The sequence below is a fragment of the Anoplopoma fimbria genome, chromosome 7, assembly GCF_027596085.1.
Source record: "Anoplopoma fimbria isolate UVic2021 breed Golden Eagle Sablefish chromosome 7, Afim_UVic_2022, whole genome shotgun sequence".
Taxonomy (NCBI): Eukaryota; Metazoa; Chordata; class Actinopteri; order Perciformes; family Anoplopomatidae; genus Anoplopoma; species Anoplopoma fimbria.
Genome location: NC_072455.1, coordinates 5,515,276 through 5,534,780, shown reverse-complemented (window position 1 = coordinate 5,534,780; position 19,505 = coordinate 5,515,276). Strand labels below are relative to the sequence as shown.

Sequence of the window (19,505 nt, the reverse complement as noted above, 5' to 3'; positions counted from 1 at the left end):
CTGTCAGACCTGCCATTGCTATGAGCAAACCCCCATGAGGTTGTTGTTTCTCACGGGTGTACCGGCTTCCTTTGTTTGCCTCAATCATTTTATCTATTGTTTTGAGTAGCTCCTTCACTTGGAACTGGTTGTTCCTGTATTCATCCTGCTGGTTGTTCTTCCAGTATTTATTATCAACGACATGGCAGCGGCCTCCGCACTTCTTCACCAGATCACTCAGGAGTTCATTACCACGGACAAAGTCCTCAATGGTCCGTCCTTCAGGGAGCAGGTCACCATGAGTAAAGAGAACTGTCGCAAACTTGAGAACTTCTTCAGGAAAGTATTGGTTTATTTTAGTGATGACAGCCTGCTCATGCTCTGTGAATCTCTCCACTTTAAGCACAATGAGAAAAGCATGAGGCCCAGGAGCGCACTCTGTGATACACCTCACTATTTCAGACTTCAGCTCCTCCTCAGATCGATCTGTGTCGAAGAAACCAGGAGTGTCGATCAAAGTGATGTTTCTTCCATTGACAGATTTTGTTATGGCTCCACATTTACTAGTTTCAGAGTTGGCAGTGCTGCCGGTCTTGAACAGTTCATCTCCAAATATGGTGTTAACCAGGCTGCTTTTCCCACTTCCAGTTTTTCCCAGGATGACAATTCTCCTTTCGTTTGACACTGAAAGAGAATAATGTCCATCAATAATACTGTACATCTGTCTTTTGGTTGTTTTCATATACAAGAAAATACACATGAGCTCAAATACAAAAAAAACTTGTTGGTCAGAAATCATTTTTTTTATGTCCTTTTATATTGGAATCTGTTACAGAGTCTGATCCGATACATACATTTACCTACATTTTTAATAAATGTGTATGTGACACATTCAAATAAACACTTTATCTGACACAATTTGGCGCTCGTCGTTTTTCACAAGCTACTCCAAATATTGGAGGTCCTGATTCAAAACTATTACATTGATCAGTTAACATTATTGATATGATATTAAGTTAAGTTTAACTGAACTAATGCAACTCATGTAAATGTTACGGGTCCCAGGATTGGTACCACAGCAACAAAGTATGTCTGTAAAATACAGCATGAATGCAGCAGCAATAAAGACACGGAGCATTCAGTTCATCATCCAGACTGCATCTGGCATGTGGGCGGAAGTTACCCCCAAAGAGACAGTACGGGGTGCAACTGCTCCCGTGCCAACCGTTCCACCTGAGTGCTGCTGTCATTTACTGATCTCTCCATAATGCATATGAAGCATTCACCCACGTGACTATCATGTATATTACAGTTGCAGAAATTACTATTAAAGTAATTAAATCAAATATTTTGGAGCATACCACACACTCCCCCACAAACAAAAAGTGGCTCCCGACACTTGCTATTAGTAACACAGTTTTCAATAACTCACAATAACATTCGAAACATCAAATACAAAGCTTATAATTACTCAAAATCTGAAGTCACATTAGTAATGATAAACATATGTAAATGTACAGTGTCTATCAATCATTCAATAACAGTGGATAGGATAGATGATTGGCAAGTATGTAGGATGAATGATAGATGTGGAATGAAATGGAAAGTAAGACTGTGGATACTGGTGAGTGTAAACTATGGGCTGAGTCCCTATTGCATTCACAGTGACACGTGGCTGGTAAGTTGGTTGACCCAGGGAGGTGTAAGTGAACATCTGGCCAGGGCGTCTGTCTCTAGTAGACCTCCTCAATGTAGGCTGAGCCCCTTGGACCTCTATGTTTGAGTCATAAGCCTGAGACTGCTCCTGCTCATTGTAAGGCTGGTGTTCCTCAGTGCATGGCCCTCTGTCATATTGTCCTTGTGCCTCCTCAACGACACTTCCCCTTTCAGATGCAGGCTCATCGAGAACAGGTTCCTCCAGGTAAGCTCCGATCTGCTCAGGGTGGTTTTGGGTCTCACAGCTGACTCTTTGGTTCGGTATGTCATTTCCAACTCTTAATACTTCCCTTGGCATCCGTAGCCAATACCGTGGTCTTTCCTCTTCGTCATCTGAGTCTGTTGTGTCATGGTTCTGCGTCTGTTCACTTGTTCTCAAGGGTTTTGAGGTTCCCTTTCTCCTTTGCGACTTTGCAGGTGCGACAGAGGTTGGTTGCTCTACAGGCAAGTCATTTACTTGAAGCAACAAGTTTCGGTGGAGAGTGCGGATGGGCCGGCCCCCTGTCTCAGGACTCACTTTATAGACTGGGTTATCACCAAGCTGTTCTCTGACGATGTAGATTGTCTTTTCCCAATAGGACTTCAGTTTGCATGGACCTCCTCTTTGGGAAACATTGCGAACAAGGACCCGGTCACCTGGCTGAAGAGTCACACCTCTGTTCCTTCTATCATAATAATGTTTGCCTTTAGCACTTGACTGCTGGCTGTTTGTGCTCGCTATCCTGTATGCCTCGACCATTTTCTCTGCCCATTTTTCTGCGTACCCTGTTGGTGTTTTTGTTTCTTCCTCTGCCACCAACCCGAAGAGAAGGTCAACAGGAAGACGTGGATGGTGACCATATAACAGAAAATATGGCGAGTAGCCTGTCGACTCGTGCTTGGTACAATTATATGCATGAATAACATGTGGCAGGTGATCCTTCCAGCTCTCTTTCTCTTTCTCCCCTAGGGTTCTAAGCATTTGCAACAGAGTTCTGTTGAACCTCTCTGCAGGGTTGCCTTGTGGATGATAAGGGGAGGTCCTGGAATGGTTCACACCGGACAATTGTCTGAGAGCTCTGAACAGTTCATTTTCAAACTCCCGGCCCTGATCATGGTGCAGTTTAGAAGGGTATCCAAACCGAGGGACGAAGTCATTAAAAATCTTGTCAGCAGCAGTTTTGCCGGCCTTGTTTCTGGTGGGGTATGCTTGGGCAAACCTAGTAAAGTGATCAACTACCACCAGGATATACTCGTATCCACCCCGGCTGGTCTCAAGGTGAAGAAAGTCTATACAGACGAGCTCAAGAGGCGAGTTGGATGTTACACTTCCCATAGGTGCTCTGTCATTTAAAGCTGGCTTTTTCCGCTTTATACACTGACACTTCCTGGTGATGTACTCTTCAATGTCCTTACTCATAAAAGGCCAATAAAAACGCTCTCTTGCAAGACTAAGAACTCTCTCGACACCAACATGTCCCATGTTGTCGTGCAAGTGCGTGAGGGCTGTCTGTCTATAGGTGGCTGGCAAGACTAGCTGTTTGCGACCAAGTCTTTTCCTGTATAGGAGGCCATTTTCTATATACAGCCTGCTCCACTCTCTTGAGAGTTTTCTTGTGTGTTTGTCCAAAGACCTGCGTCTGTCGTCAGTCAGTTCTGTGTGTCATTCTCTTTTAACTCATACATTTTCCCAATGACAGGATATTTTCGCTGCTCGTCTACCAGTTCATTATGGTCAATTACAGGGAAAGGTTCTGTGTGTGTCTGTTGTTGAGAGGTGATGTTAAGGCTGGCTACCCATGCTACTTCCCCCTGCTGGGCTGTTCTAGCACCCTCCCAGGTGGCGCACACTGCCTCCTCTGACAATCCCTCTGAACACTGACTCATGTAGGCATTGATATCATGGGGACAACGAGAAAGGGTATCTGCATCAATATTCAGTTTGCCTGGCTTGTATCTTATTTCAAAGTGAAAGTCTGAAAGCTGACCAACCCAGCGATGTCCTACTGCATTAAGCTTAGCCGTGCTCATTACGTAAGTCAAGGGATTGTTATCGGTGAAAATAGTGAAGTGAGGGGCATAAAACAGGTAGTCCCTAAATTTATCACAAACTGCCCACTTTAAGGCTAAGAACTCAAGCTTACCACTGTGGAGATGGTAACTGCTCTGCTGGTGTCAACGTGCGAGACCCATAACCAATCACCCTCATCTTCCCGTCCTGGTTCTGGTAGAGGATTGCTCCCAGGACCTTGTTGAGAGGCATCGGTGTGAAGTATAAAGGGTTGGTTGAAGTCTGGGTACCCTAGCACTGGTGGGTTTGTTAGAATGTTTATGAGGCGCTCAAGAATCTGCTGGTGTTGATTATTCCATTCCACTGGGCTACGTGAAAGCAGTTGAGGGCCCTTTGTTTTCCCCCTGACAGGCTTGGGTTGTGGCGAATTGGGCTTTACCTGGAGCAGCTCATATAGTGGTCTTGCTATACGTGAGAAGTCTTGTACGTATGCTCGGTAATAGCTAAGGTAACCTAGCAGCCTCCGAACATCTCCTACTGTCCTTGGAGTTTTCTCCTTCAATGCTTGAACTGCCTCAACATCTTTTGGATCCACTCTCACTCCATTTGCAGACACCAGCCTACCAACATACCTGACCTCGTTGCGGAATAACTCACACTTTTCTGGCCTCAACTTAACCCCGTGGCACTGTAGGGCTTGGAGTACACGGCGCAGCACCTCAACATGCTCTTCGAATGACCTCGAGAAGCAGAGGACATCATCGAGATAAGGGATGCAACACTCATCCCTCAGCGTCTCAAGCATTTCCTCCATGCTTCTTTGGAAGGCTGCTGGTGCATTTGACAACCCGAACGGTATTCTGACCCATTCGTATAAACCCCAAGGGGTCCTGAAGGCAGTGAGATGTCTCGAACCTTCAGCCATAAAGCCTTGGTGGTAGGCTTTGCCCTGGTCTAAGATGGAAAACCAGCTATAGCCCCCAAGCGAGTCAATCAAGTCCTGAATACGGGGAAGGGGATGTCTGTCTGGCACAGTCTTTTTGTTAAGCAGTCGGTAGTCAATACAAAGGCGCAATGATCCATCTTTTTTTCTGACACAAACAATAGGGGCGGCATATGGTGACTTAGACTTTACAATCCATCCTTTCACTAACAACTCCTGGATGTATTATTTTACTTCCTTGTAAAGTGGCTTAGGAATGGAAGTATAAGCTTTCTGGACGGGAATGTCATCGCTGAGCCGGACTGACATCTGGAGAGAGGGGATGCATCCAATATCACTGCTGTCTTGGGCAAATGCTGCTGCCTCCTCATGTAGCATCTCCTCAACTAGATGTTGTTGCTCTAGAGTAAGATGACTGAGGTCAACGGGTGGTCGCCACGGCTCATTTGTGGGAAACCTGGGAGCGGCCCTTACTGTTGTAACCTGTGGTGTCTCTGCTTGTGGTGTCATTGTCTCACCCATCTCTATAACTTTAGCTACATGTTCGATGGAGCCCAACAGAGTTCTCTTTGGGAGGGTGATTTCATGCTTAGTGTGATTGGAGATGGGCACATGAACAAGAGGCCACCTATTCTTACTGATCTCTAAGAGGCCTTCCCCCACACTCAGCTGTTCTAAGCTAGTACTTTCTTCTGGGGATTCATATAGGACAACAGAGTCAGAGGCGTTGAAGCTAGGTGGTACTCTGCACCGTACACGTAATGTTTTTCCAGCTGGGATAGTCACATCTTCCCTGCCTACTCTGATTGTTGCCAAACTGTGGTCTGGTGTCTTTTGGGCCTGAATGAAATTAACCATCGCTTCGGCTTGTTCTTCTTCCACTCCAAGGGCTCTTCGAAGGAGACCTATAATAGTGGCGTGTGCATCAGTCGAAGACTCTTGTCCATTTATTATTTCCTGGAGAACATTAGCTCCTAATAAAGGCTGGGGGAGACTGAGCTGGCTGACCAGGAAGGGGACCTGAATTGCAAGGTTTGGGTTGTCGTTTCCAGTGAGGTTGACTGTAAGCTCCACCCATCCGTCATATGGAATTGACTGTCCACTGGCAGCATATACATTAAGGCTTTCCCCTTGGTCAAGGAGCTCTTCTAGTGGTCGTGCTGGGTAGTTGGGGATAAATGTCTCTCTCCACGACCTGTCAATGATGCTTACTTGTGAGCCAGAATCAAACAACACTGTAGCTGCATAGCCACTGATAAAACATTTGAGCAAACTTTTTCTGCCTATCAGTGGTGCTGTGCGTATGGTCATGTCAGGGGTTTCTGGTGTTTCTTGGGGGAAAGTGTCACCAGCTCTCTTGTCACATCTTTGGCGTTTTGAGTAACGCTGCTTACACATGGGGGTTATTGGGTGGGACTGGAATTCTGGAACGGCCTCTGGTTGTCCCTCAACAGAGGTCGGTTCTCGTTTCCCTGCTGCCTGGCTCTTTTTAAGCAGCCAACAGCCCGATGTCCTGGGTCCCCACATACAAAACAGTGGTTACAGTTCTCTAAGCCCTGGTGTAGACAGTTAGTACAGATGAGAGAGGGTTGGCCTGGGGTGGAGGGAGGATTTTTTCTGGGAATGGATGTAAGAGGGCAGTGTGTTTGACCAAGCACTTGGACAGGTACAGACTTTGGGTGGGTTATGTGCATAGATTTTCTGTTTGAGTCCAATCATGCGATCATGCAAACGATACAGAAACTGTTGAGGCGGTTCTTGTTGACTTTGTTTTGCACACATTAGTTCCTGGAACAGTTCCGTACTGGCCTTCTCACCAAGATGAGGCCTGAGGAAGCCCTTGAGTTCACCGATTGTGATGTCATCTTTATGGGTGAGCATGTCTTTGAAGGCACCTGGTTTAACTATCCTCAGCACAGCTCGGATCACTTCTGTCCCTGTGAAACCCTCCCTGACTCCCTCGTCTATCTGCTTACAGATACTGCTATATGTGATGTCAGAGCTTTGGTCCCCAATCTGCCCCCCATGTATCTTAAACTCCCTACGCTGGAGATGGGAGAGGTCCTTCAAAGAAACCATCTTCTCAGTATCGAACGTAGCTGGGATATGACGTGGCAGTTGGTGTGGCATGGGCTCACCTAGACTGTGATGTGCTGCATTTGCTATATCTTTGTAGTATTGTACCCTCTTGCCTAGCTCATTATGCATTACTTGGAGCTGGTCCACACTTTGACTGGTGGTGTCTGTGCTACGGTTAGTGTCCTGTATGTTCTGGACTGTGGCTGCTGGAGTAGCAGTATCGTGTCTGGTGTTTGACATATCACTGGTAGCGTAATGTGACCATGGAGTTTGATCTACAATGTTATCTGAGGTAGTTGTGAGTGTCTCATGTTCCTGAGTTACCCCATTTGCAATGACAACTGTATTACGATCATTAATTATCTCACGTACCAAATCGTTCAACATTAACAACTGACTCATTCCCCCATCCTCAAAACTGAGTAAAGTATCAGAGTTCATATAGTCAAGGATATAATCAACACAACCTTCTTCATCTGTGGACTTCAGATCGGGTGTACTTTGATTGTCAGTTGCCAGCCGGTATACGTCGCTGTCCGAGAGTTTGAACAAGTTCTTTTTGATGTTCCATACGAGTTCTTTGCGTGCGGTGGACATGATGTGTGTGATGAAACAGCAGTGCAGTTCCCTTGGAAGAATGAAGACCCTCCTTGGACTCTGATCTCCCCTCGTGGACACCCACCAGCTGTTGTCACGGCTGTAATCACGTCACCTCGCCTTGGCCTCGTGGTTCTGATAACACTGGATCTGCTCCCCTTGATGATTCTTATGGAGAGAGATCCCGGACGAGCCCCCAAAATTTGTTACGGGTCCCAGGATTGGTACCACAGCAACAAAGTATGTCTGTAAAATACAGCATGAATGCAGCAGCAATAAAGACACGGAGCATTCAGTTCATCATCCAGACTGCATCTTATTCAAATTCAACACAATTTGACATACAAACATTTTCAATATAAACCTATTGAACATTAGCTTATAACTGGTCTTTATAAGGCACAATAACAATACATGACTTTATTACAGCGTGTGTGTGTGTCGGCGCTGAAATACACACTGTGTAAAGTAAACACCATTCTATAGCGACCTGCCTGCAAGACTACGCGCAGGTAAAATAAACACCGATACAGGTGATTGTTGTAGTGGCGCATGTCTCCCGTCTCACTGTCCAGCGGAGTTTCAAAGTTTTTTTACAGTCAACAAAATAATCACAACAACATCAGTATGTCTCAATGACACTCGTGGTGATCAAGCTAAGCTTTAGGAGTTAATGTAGGTGACTCTCACCCACTACTAACCTGTAAAATACAGCATGAATGCAGCAGCAATAAAGACACGGAGCATTCAGTTCATCATCCAGACTGCATCTGGCATGTGGGCGGAAGTTACCCCAAAGAGACAGTATGGGGTGCAACTGCTCCCGTGCCAACCGTTCCACCTGAGTGCTGCTGTCATTTACTGATCTCTCCATAATGCATATGAAGCATTCACCCACGTGACTATCACGTATATTACAGTTGCAAAAATTACTATTAAAGTAATTAAATCAAATATTTTGGAGCATACCACATAAACAACCTTAACAATCTTTGGTAGAGTACAGTCACCTGCTTAAAGAGAGCACACAACCCTAACAATGGCCAAGTGTATGACCTCCTACCAGCAACTGTTATTTTTTAACCAGTGAAAGGAAAAGTCAACTACACTGAGAATTAAAAGCTGCTCCCTAAATATTTTGTAATGAAATACTTTTTATATATGAATATGTAAAATCCTGTTTGATATGATATTCTTTCATTCTTAAAAGGATGTTGGATAAGTAGATGCAGAAAGAGAACATCTTTGTTTTATTTTTATCTACTGCGGGATTGTTTAAGAAAAAAAGCAGTTTATTATTTTACACTTTGGGTTATTATACATTTTATCTAACTAATTGAGTCTCCAAAATTTAATTACTCAAAAAAAATATGAATTTAACCCAAGCATACTTTATCAAATGTTTTGAGAGCAAAGCTTTTCATAAAGCCATAATATTAAATTATTTTGATTAATTGTCTGTTATTATCATTTATAGAGCTGAATTATATTCAGCATTACTTTTTTACATCTTATTGTAAGACATTAACTCATATGTTAGTGATGTTACACTGCTCTGTATTTGGCCTCTACTTCTTTAAACTCACTTTATATAACTTTCTGTTGCTAGGGCTCTCTCATTAAACAATAACAGATGGAGTTTGGTGACGTTGTAACGTAGTGTGGGATCATGGGAGTTGTTGTTTTTACCACCATTGCTCTCATTGCAGTCAACTTCTCCCTGTTATGATTCTCTCAGTGTTCATATTAAGGAGGCGAATTATACGCAGAGGTCTCCTCCTCTCAGAAACACACAGACCCGTTAATGAACTCTGTTTCATGTGCTCAAGATCATACAGGGAAGTTTAATTTGACATTAATATGATTGTTGAGGTTTTGGTAGCAGAAGCAGTCATGTCTGCACACAGTCTTCTTCTTTCAAGACGGTGTTACTTACTTGTAATGTTGTTAGAAGAGAAATCAGTGAAGAGTAAAAGTTTTCAACCAGACGACCGTCCTACGTGTCTCTTTTCTCCTCTGCTCCGACTCTGCTTTTACTTAAGTTTCACTTTCACTTCCTGTAAGTGTGTGTGTGTGTGTGTGTGTGTGTGTGTGTGTGTGTGTGTGTGTGTGTGTGTGTGTGTGTGTGTGTGTGTGTGTGTGTGTGTGTGTGTGGTGTGGTCGGAGGAGAGTAGTTTACTTTACTGAATAAAAACTTTATTTGCTCAAATAAAAATTTTCATAGGTTTTATTGCTTGTTAATATTTGTCTTGGTGATACATTGTAATGCCCCCCACACACACACACAACAAAACTATTGTCTAACAAAATTACGTTTTACATAGATTATGTAACATTTGTTCTGGTTATTTCTGTAACAGGAGACAGTGAGCAAGAGTAAATACAAGAAACAAAAACATGTGGAGCAAATACAAAATGTCATACAAAGCTAAAACATGGTATAGGTATGAATCATAAAATGTAAACAATATGGATGTACAATTTAAAATCTGAAGTACAGGTTAGTGTAAGTAGGTTTTCTGGTTAGCTCTGTAACAGGAAACAGTGGGAAATGTTTCAACAGGAGACAGAAATACAGCAAACAGTCTACAATAGTTTGATTTAAACCATCTTTTAAGATTTTATTCATGCTCTCAAAAATGTTTAATCTTTGAGGTTACATGCACTAACATCAAACAGGCACTCTGTGGTAAACTGGTGAAGCAGGAATAAGTGATTAACTTTGAAACTGAAACAATAAGTACAACCTATTACTTACTATTAATCTTAGTGATTGAATATATATGTACCTATATATATATATATATATATATATATATTTAAACTGATACAATAAGTACAACCTATATATATATTAATCTTATGATTGAATATATATATATATATATATATGTATTGAGATCTTATCTATGAAAGCTTTAGAAATAATTTTCTTATTCTGGTTTCTTGACAATACATATACTAAAAAACACATCAGCAATTTTGTGGTAAAAATAATAAAGTATACAACTTTTTTTATCACAAGGCAAATTGCTGTGCAACACAGAATAGTAAATACAAAAATACATCAAGAGCAAATCCAAATTGCATAAAAAGCCAAAACATGTTATAGGTAAGGATCATAAAGTATAAACATTATGGATCAGACATTTATGTACTTTATAAAATCTGAAGTACAGGTAAGTGTAAGTAGGTATGTACGGTTAATTAATAAAAAAGAAAAAGCTTTTGAGTTTAAAGTTTGAAGCTCAGGCAAGACATTCAACCTATTACATATTACATATGAATGATCACGATCAGCTCAATGGTTAAGTGTGGTGAATTTATGGTTTTGATTCTGTTTCAACTTTGACTGTATTATAATGTGCATTTAAGACAGATAGTGTTCATTCATGACAGCCTTTGCTGCATCAATTGCTGATTGCCTGGTTTGTCTGCTTCCTCATATGCATGTACCTTGTCACATCCTTTTGAACAAACGTACTAAACCAAAAACAGCCCCTAACAATGCAGCTGTTGTGAAACCTGCCAGTTTTAAAAGCCTCTCATATACTCTGTCTTTAGCCTTCTCTCTGATCTCTATCTCTGACATGTTTCAGAAAAAAGATTCTGGTTATTTCTGTAACAGGAGACAGTGAGCAATAGTAAATACAAAAAAAAACCATGTGGAGCAAATCAAAAATGTCATACAGAGCCAAAAAATGTTATAGGTATAAATCATAAAATGTAAACAATATGGATGTAAAATATAAAATATTACGTACAGGTTAGTGTAAATAGGTTTTCTGGTTATGTCTGAAACAGGAAACGATGTGGAATGTTTCAACAGGAGACAGAAATACAGCAAACAGTCTACAATAGTTTGATTTAAACCACTTTTAAGAGTTGATTGATGCTCTGAATTTTTTTTTTAATCTTTTTGGTTTCATGCACTAACATCAAACAGACACTCTGTGGTGAGCTGGTTAAGCAGAAATAAGTGATTAACTTTGAAACTCAAACAATAAGTACAATCTATTACATATTATTTATGAATAAACATTTCTATATCAGTGGTTAAATATTGTTTAGAACAAGATTTCCATGCAATTTATTCAGAGATATGATGTTTTAATCATACTCTTGAAGAATCAAAGCTAATTACAGGTTTAAACTCTAGTATTTAACTCAAAAAAGATTTCACTGCATCCACAGTAGATTTGCTTCCATCCTTAACAGCCTTTGCTGCCCTCTTTGCTGCTTCCGATACTGTGTCTGCTCCCTCAGCTCTGCCTGCACCACCTCCTACAATATCCTGTACCACCTCCTAACACTGCTCCCACTACACCAGATACCGCTGTAAGAGCGATTACAGACTTTGCTCCTGCTGTTGCTGCTGATACACCTTTTGCAATTTTGGCAAAAGAAAGTCCTGCCTCTAAAAGTAAGACAACTACTCTGACCATCACTACTACACCAAAAACAGCCCCTAACAATACACCTGTTGTGATACCTGCCAGTTTGATCAAAAGCCAATCAGATACTCTGTCTTTAGCCTTCTCTCTGATCTCTATCTCTGACATGTTTCCTGGTGACTGTCTAATGAGCTCCACCTCCTGTTTTATTTCTTCCTCCACTGCTTGTAGCATCTCATTGGTGTAGTAGCTTCCTCTGTTTGCCTCAGTTATCTTTTCTATTGTTTTGAGCAGCTCCTTCACTTGGAACTGGTTGTTCCTGTATTCATCCTGCTGGTTGTTCTTCCAGTATTTATTATCAACGACATGGCAGCGGCCTCCGCACTTCTTCACCAGATCACTCAGAAGCTCATTACCACGGACAAAGTCCTCAATGGTCTGTCCTTCCTCGAGCTGGTCACCATAAGTAAAGAGAACTGTGGAATACTTGAGAACTTCTTCAGAAAAGTATTGGTTTATTTTAGCGATGACAGCCTGCTCATGCACTGTGAATTTATCCACTTTAAGCACAATGAGAAAAGCATGAGGCCCAGGAGCGCACTCTGTGATACACCTCACTATTTCAGGCTTCAGCTCCTCCTCAGATCGATCTGTGTCGAAGAAACCAGGAGTGTCGATCAAAGTGATGTTTCTTCCATTGACAGATTTTGTTATGGCTCCACATTTACTAGTTTCAGTTTTGGCAGTGCGGCCGATCTTGAACGATTCATCTCCAAATATGGTGTTAGCCAGGCTGCTTTTCCCACTTCCAGTTTTTCCCAGGATGACAATTCTCGTTCCGTTTGACACTGAAAGAGAATAATGTCCATCAATAATACTGTACATTTGTCTTTTGGTTGTTTTCATTTATAAGAAAATACACATGAGCTGGAATACAAAAAAAATGTTGGGAAGAAATCATTTGATACTTATTAAACAGCTGCATAACAAGATAATGAAAAATGGTGTCAATACTTTAAAAGGCCAACGAGCATCAAGAACATTTTAGTATGAAGTTTTCTAAAACTACCAATCACTGTTTAGCAATATACGTTAATCTATCATGGTGAATAACACAGAGGATCATTCTGTAAACATGGATGATGAGGTTTTCTTGACCCTGATCAGATCTTAGTACTTTTATATTGGGTATTATGGCAATAAATGTGTATGTGACACATTAAAATGAAATATTTTGCCTACAAGATTTGACGCTCCTCATTTTCACGAGCTACTTGGTCCAAATACTGGAGGTCCTGATGCAAATCTATCACATTGATCCTCTTAATTTGTGATATGATATTAAGTTAAGTTTCACTGAAATAATGCGACTCAGGAAAACAACCTTAACAATCTTTGACAGAGTACAGTCACCTGCTTAACATGATGTTTTTTTTAATTCATTCTAAAGCATGCATTTATTCTCAAACTTTCTGTTTTATTGTTCATTCTTGAAAGGATGTTGCAATAGTAACTGGATATGCAGAAAGAGGATATCCTTGTTTTAATCCTCTCTACTGCGGGATTGTTTAAAAAAAAGCTGTTGTTTATTATTTTACACTTTGGGTTATCATACATTTTATCAAACTAATTGAATCTCCTATATTTAAATATTCAAATAAATTATAAATAAAACCCAAGCTTAGTTTGTAAAATGTTTTTTTTTCAAAATCAGCTAAAAGACTTAGAGCAAAGCTTTTCATAAAGCCATAATATTAAATTATTTTTGATTAATTGTCTGTTATTATCATTCATAGAGCTGAATTATATTCAGCATAACTTTTTTACATCTTATTTTAAGACATTAACTCATATGTTAGTGTTGTTATACTGCTCTGTATTTACTTTCTGTTGCTAGGGCTCTCTCATTAAACAATAACAGATGGAGTTTGGTGACGTTGTAACGTAGCGTGGGATCATGGGAGTTGTTGTTTTTACCACCATTGCTCTCATTGCAGTCAACTTCTCCCTGTTATGATTCTCTCAGTGTTCATATTAAGGAGGCGAATTATACGCAGAGGTCTCCTCCTCTCAGAAACACACAGACCCGTTAATGAACTCTGTTTCATGTGCTCAAGATCATACAGGGAAGTTTAATTTGACATTAATATGATTGTTGAGGTTTTGGTAGCAGAAGCAGTCATGTCTGCACACAGTCTTCTTCTTTCAAGACGGTGTTTTAAAAAAAAAAATAGTTAATCAAACATCTTCACAGAGTACTCCAGGAATGCCATAATTAGTTCATAACATTCTAGAATATATCAAAGAGTAATGTAGAGTGAGCGTTGTGAACAAATTATAATAACTGAAAGAAGTAACTTTAACTTACTTTTAATGTTGTTAGAAGAGAAATCAGTGAAGAGTAAAAGTTTTCGACCAGACGACCGTCCTATGTGTCTCTTTTCTCCTCTGCTCCGACTCTGCTTTTACTTAAGTTTCACTTTCACTTCCTGTAAGTGTGTGTGTGTGTGTGTGTGTGTGTGTGTGTGTGTGTGTGTGTGTGTGTGTGTGTGATGTGTGGATGTGTGTGTGTGTGTGTGTGGGTGGGTGTGGTCAGAGGAGGATAGTTTACTTTACTGAGTAAAAACTTAATTTGCTCAAATAACGTTTTTCATAGGTTTGAATTCATTGCTTGTTCATATTTGTCTTGGTGATACATTACAATCCACAAAAAAAAAATACATGACCAGCAAATCTAAAATTTCTTATCGGTATACATCATAAAATGTAAACAATATGGATGTACACTTTAAAATCTGAAGTACAGGTTAGTGTAAGTAGGTTTTCTGGTTAGCTCTGTAACAGGAAACAGTGGGAAATGTTTCAACAGCAAACAGTCTACAATAGTTTGATTTAAACCATCTTTTAAGATTTTATTCATGCTCTCAAAAATGTTTAATCTTTGAGGTTACATGCACTAACATCAAACAGGCACTCTGTGGTAAACTGGTGAAGCAGGAATAAGTGATTAACTTTGAAACTGAAACAATAAGTACAACCTATTACTTAATATTAATCTTAGTAATTGAATATATATATATATATATATATATATATATATATGTATTGAGATCTTATCTATGAAAGCTTTAGAAATAATTTTCTTATTCTGGTTTCTTGACAATACATATACTAAAAAACACATCAGCAATTTTGTGGTAAAAATAAGAAAGTATACAACTTTTTTATCACAAGGCAAATTGCTGTGCAACACAGAATAGTAAATACAAAAATACATCAAGAGCAAATCCAAATTGCATAAAAAGCCAAAACATGTTATAGGTAAGGATCATAAAGTATAAACATGATGGATCAGACATTGTACTTTATAAAATCTGAAGTACAGGTAAGTGTAAGTAGGTATGTACGGTTAATTAAGAAGAACAAATTGCTTTTGAGTTTAAAGTTTGAAGCTCAGGCAAGACGTTCAACCTATTACATATTACATATGAATGAACACGATCAGCTCAATGGTTAAACATGGGGAATTAATGGTTTTGATTCTGTTTCATCTTTGGCTGTATTATAATGTGCATTTAAAACAGATAGTGTTCATTCATGACAGCCTTTACTGCCTTCTTTGCTGCTTCCCCTGGTGTGTCTGCTTCCTCAGCTGCATTTTATCTTGTCACCTTTTGAGCAAACATACGAAACCAAATAAACCTCCTAACAATATAGTTGTTGTGAAACCTGCCAGTCCGAAAAGCCAATCATATGCTCCGTCTTTAGCCTTCTCCCTGATCTCTTCCTCTGTTCAAGTTCAACAGACATCTTCAAAGAGTACTCCAGGAATGCCACAATTAATTTCTAACTTTCTAGAATATGTCATAGAGTAATGTACAGTGAGCGTTGTGAACAAATTATAATATCTGAAAGAAGTAACTTTAACTTACTTGTAATGTTGTTAGAAGAGAAATCAATGAAGAGTAAAAGTTTTCGACCAGACGACCGTCCTATGTGTCTCTTTTCTCCTCTGCTCTGACTCTGCTTTCACCTACTGTAAGTGTGTGTGTGTGTGTGTGTGTGTGTGTGTGTGTGTGTGTGTGTGTGTGTGTGTGTGTGTGTGTGTGTGTGTGTGTGTGTGTGTGTGGTGTGTGGTCGGAGGACGGTAGTTTACTTAACCGAGTAAAAAAAAAATATTTGCTCAAGTAATATTTTCCATAGTTTTAAATTATTGCTTGTTCATATTTTTCTTGGTGATACATTGTAATCCACAAAAAAACTTAACTATTGTCTAACAAAATTATGTTTTACATAGATTATTTAACATTGGTTCTGGTTATTTCTGCAACAGGAGACAATGAGCAAGAGTAAATACAAAATAAACATGATGAGCAAATCTAACATTTATTTTAGGTATGAATTATAAAATGTAAACCATATGGATGTAAAATATAAAATATGACGTACAGGCTAGTGTAAGTAGGTTTTCTGGTTAGCTCTGTAACAGGAAACGGACAGAAATACAGCAAACAGTCTACAATAGTTTGATTTAAACCACTTTATTAGAGTTGATTTATGCTCTGAAAAATGTTTTATCTTTGTGGTTACATGCACTAACATCAAACAGACACTCTGTGGTGAGCTGGTGAAACAGAAATAAGTGATTAACTTTGAAACTGAAACAATAAGTACAACTTGTTACATATATATGAATAATCGTGATAAGCTCAATGGTTAAAGATGTCTTGTTATTTACAGGGAGGTGTTACTTTTTAATGATACATTCTCTCCCATCTTCAAGAGTAACAGCTGATCAATAGTTTTGAATCTGTTTCATCTTTGGCTGTATTATAATGTGCTTTTAAGACTAAAAGTGTTGTTTCATGGCAGCCACTATTGCCTTAAATGCTGCTTCACCAGCACCTGCTTTCTCAAATGCTTTGCTAAATGTAAAATGTCTTATTGTTTGTAACAGCACAACAGCAACTCTCTGCATAATTGTGTCTGTTTTTACAAACAACGTTACACCAAAAAAGCTTGTAACACTTCACTTGCTGTAAAAGCTGCCACACTAATCAATAATTTCTTACATACTCTGTCTTTAGCCTTCTCTCTGATCTCTATCTCTGACATGTTTCCTGGTTCCATGTTTCTAATGAGCTCCTCCTCCTGTTTTATTTTTTCCTCCACTGCTTGTAGCACCTTATGGGTGTAGCAGCTTCCTCTGTTTGCCTCAGATATCTTATCCATTGTTTTGAGCAGCTCCTTCACTTGGAACTGGTTGTTCCTGTATTCATCCTGCTGGTTGTTCTTCCAGTATTTATTATCAACGACATGGCAGCGGCCTCCGCACTTCTTCACCAGATCACTCAGAGGCTCATTACCAAGGACAAAGTCCTCAATGGTCTGTCCTTCCTCGAGCTGGTCACCATGAGTAAAGAGAACTGTCGCAAACTTGAGAACTTCTTCAGAAAAGTATTGGTTTATTTTAGCGATGACAGCCTGCTCATGCTCTGTGAATCTCTCCACTTTAAGCACAATGAGAAAAGCATGAGGCCCAGGAGCGCACTCTGTGATACACCTCACTATTCCAGGCTTCAGCTCCTCCTCAGATCGATCTGTGTCGAAGAAACCAGGAGTGTCGATCAAAGTGATGTTTCTTCCATTGACAGATTTTGTTATGGCTCCACATTTACTAGTTTCAGAGTTGGCAGTGCGGCCGATCTTGAACGATTCATCTTCAAATATGGTGTTAGCCAGGCTGCTTTTCCCACTTCCAGTTTTTCCCAGGATGACAATTCTCCTTCTGTTTGACACTGAAAGAGAATAATGTCCATCAATAATACTGTACATTTGTATTTTGGTTGTTTTCATTGATAAGAAAATACACATGAGCTCAAATACAAAAAAAACTTGTTGGTCAGAAATCATTTTTTTTATGTCCTTTTATATTGGAATCTGTTACAGAGTCTGATCCGATACATATATTTACCTACATTTTTAATAAATGTGTATGTGACACATTCAAATAAAAACTTTAGCCTACAAAATTTGAACTAATGCAACTCATGTAAACAACCTTAACAATCTTTGGCAGAGTACAGTCACCTGCTTAAAGAGAGCACACAACCCTAACAATGGCCAAGTGTATGACCTCCTACCAGGAACTGGGTTTTTTTTAACCAGTGAAAGGAAAAGTCAACTACACTGAGAATTAAAAGCTGCTCCCTAAATGTTTTGTAATGAAATACTTTTTATATATGTGAATGTAAAATCCTGTTTAATATGATATTCTTTCATTCTTAAAAGGATTGTTGGATAAGTAGATATGCAGAAAGAGGACATCTTTGTTTTATTTTTCTCTACTGTGGGATTGTTTAAGGAAAAAAGCAGTTAATTATTTTACACTTTGGGTTATTATACATTTTATCTACTAATTGAGTCTCCAAAATTTAATTACTCAAAAAAAATATGAATTTAACCCAAGCATACTTTATCAAATGTTTTTAAGAGCAAAGCTTTTCATAAAGTCATACTATTAAATTATTTTTAATATTTGTCTGTTATTATCATTTATAGAGCTGAATTATATTCAGCATTACTTTTTTACATCTTATTTTAAGACATTAACTCATATGTTAGTGTTGTTACACTGCTCTGTATTTGGCCTCTACTTCTTTAAACTCACTTTATATAACTTTCTGTTGCTAGGGCTCTCTCATAAAACAATAACAGATGGAGTTTGGTGACGTTGTAACGTAGTGTGGGATCATGGGAGTTGTTGTTTTTACCACCATTGCTCTCATTGCAGTCAACTTCTCCCTGTTATGATTCTCTCAGTGTTCATATTAAGGAGGCGAATTATACGCAGAGGTCTCCTCCTCTCAGAAACACACAGACCCGTTAATGAACTCTGTTTCATGTGCTCAAGATCATACAGGGAAGTTTAATTTGACATTAATATGATTGTTGAGGTTTTGGTAGCAGAAGCAGTCATGTCTGCACACAGTCTTCTTCTTTCAAGACGGTGTTTTAAAAAAAAATAGTTAATCAAACATCTTCACAGAGTACTCCAGGAATGCCACAATTAATTTCTAACTTTCTAGAATATATCATAGAGTAATGTACAGTGAGCGTTGTGAACAAATTATAATAACTGAAAGAAGTAACTTTAACTTACTTTTAATGTTGTTAGAAGAGAAATCAGTGAAGAGTAAAAGTTTTCGACCAGACGACCGTCCTACGTGTCTCTTTACTCCTCTGCTCCGACTCTGCTTTTACTTAAGTTTCACTTTCACTTACTGTAAGTGTGTGTGTGTGTGTGTGTGTGTGTGTGTGTGTGTGTGTGTGTGTGTGTGTGGGTGTGGTGTGTCGGAGGACGGTAGTTTACTTTACCGAGTAAATAAAAAATATTTGCTGAAATAACATTTTCCATAGTTTTGAATTTATTGCTTGTTCATATTTTTCTTGGTGATACATTGTAATCCACAAAAAAACTTAACTATTGTCTAACAAAATTATGTTTTACATAGATTATGTAACATTGGTTCTGGTTATTTCTGCAACAGGAGACAATGAGCAAGAGTAAATACAAAATAAACATGATGAGCAAATCTAACATTTATTTTAGGTATGAATTATAAAATGTAAACCATATGGATGTAAAATATAAAATATGACGTACAGGTTAGTGTAAGTAGGTTTTCTGGTTAGCTCTGTAACAGGAAACGGACAGAAATACAGCAAACAGTCTACAATAGTTTGATTTAAACCACTTTTAAGAGTTGATTAATGCTCTGAAAAATGTTTAATCTTTGAGGTTACA

At 39.2% G+C, this 19,505-nt stretch overlaps 3 protein-coding genes across 3 annotated transcripts in view; all 3 read right to left on the bottom strand.

Moving 5' to 3' along the window:
* Nucleotides 1–9,329, bottom strand: part of LOC129093869 (GTPase IMAP family member 7-like) — a 9,996-nt gene extending 667 nt beyond the window's left edge. Inside the window, exons 1-2 of the mRNA XM_054601992.1 lie at nt 9,241–9,329; nt 10–663 (exon numbers count right to left, since the gene is read on the bottom strand). Coding sequence (XP_054457967.1) covers nt 10–663; nt 9,241 — 655 coding nt within the window. The 5' untranslated portion in view covers nt 9,242–9,329. The remainder of the gene's footprint in view (nt 1–9; nt 664–9,240) is intronic.
* A 2,237-nt stretch (nt 9,330–11,566) lies between these two features.
* Nucleotides 11,567–14,150, bottom strand: LOC129093868 (GTPase IMAP family member 7-like). The gene is made up of 2 exons (XM_054601991.1): nt 14,067–14,150; nt 11,567–12,546 (listed from the first exon to the last, which is right to left on the bottom strand). Coding segments are annotated over exons 1-2 (981 nt in total). The 5' UTR covers nt 14,068–14,150.
* A 2,504-nt stretch (nt 14,151–16,654) lies between these two features.
* LOC129093735 (GTPase IMAP family member 7-like) lies at nt 16,655–18,942 on the bottom strand. Its single transcript, XM_054601844.1, has 2 exons — nt 18,861–18,942; nt 16,655–17,496 (listed from the first exon to the last, which is right to left on the bottom strand). Coding segments are annotated over exons 1-2 (795 nt in total). The 5' UTR covers nt 18,862–18,942; the 3' UTR covers nt 16,655–16,702.
* Nucleotides 18,943–19,505: the final 563 nt, after the last annotated feature.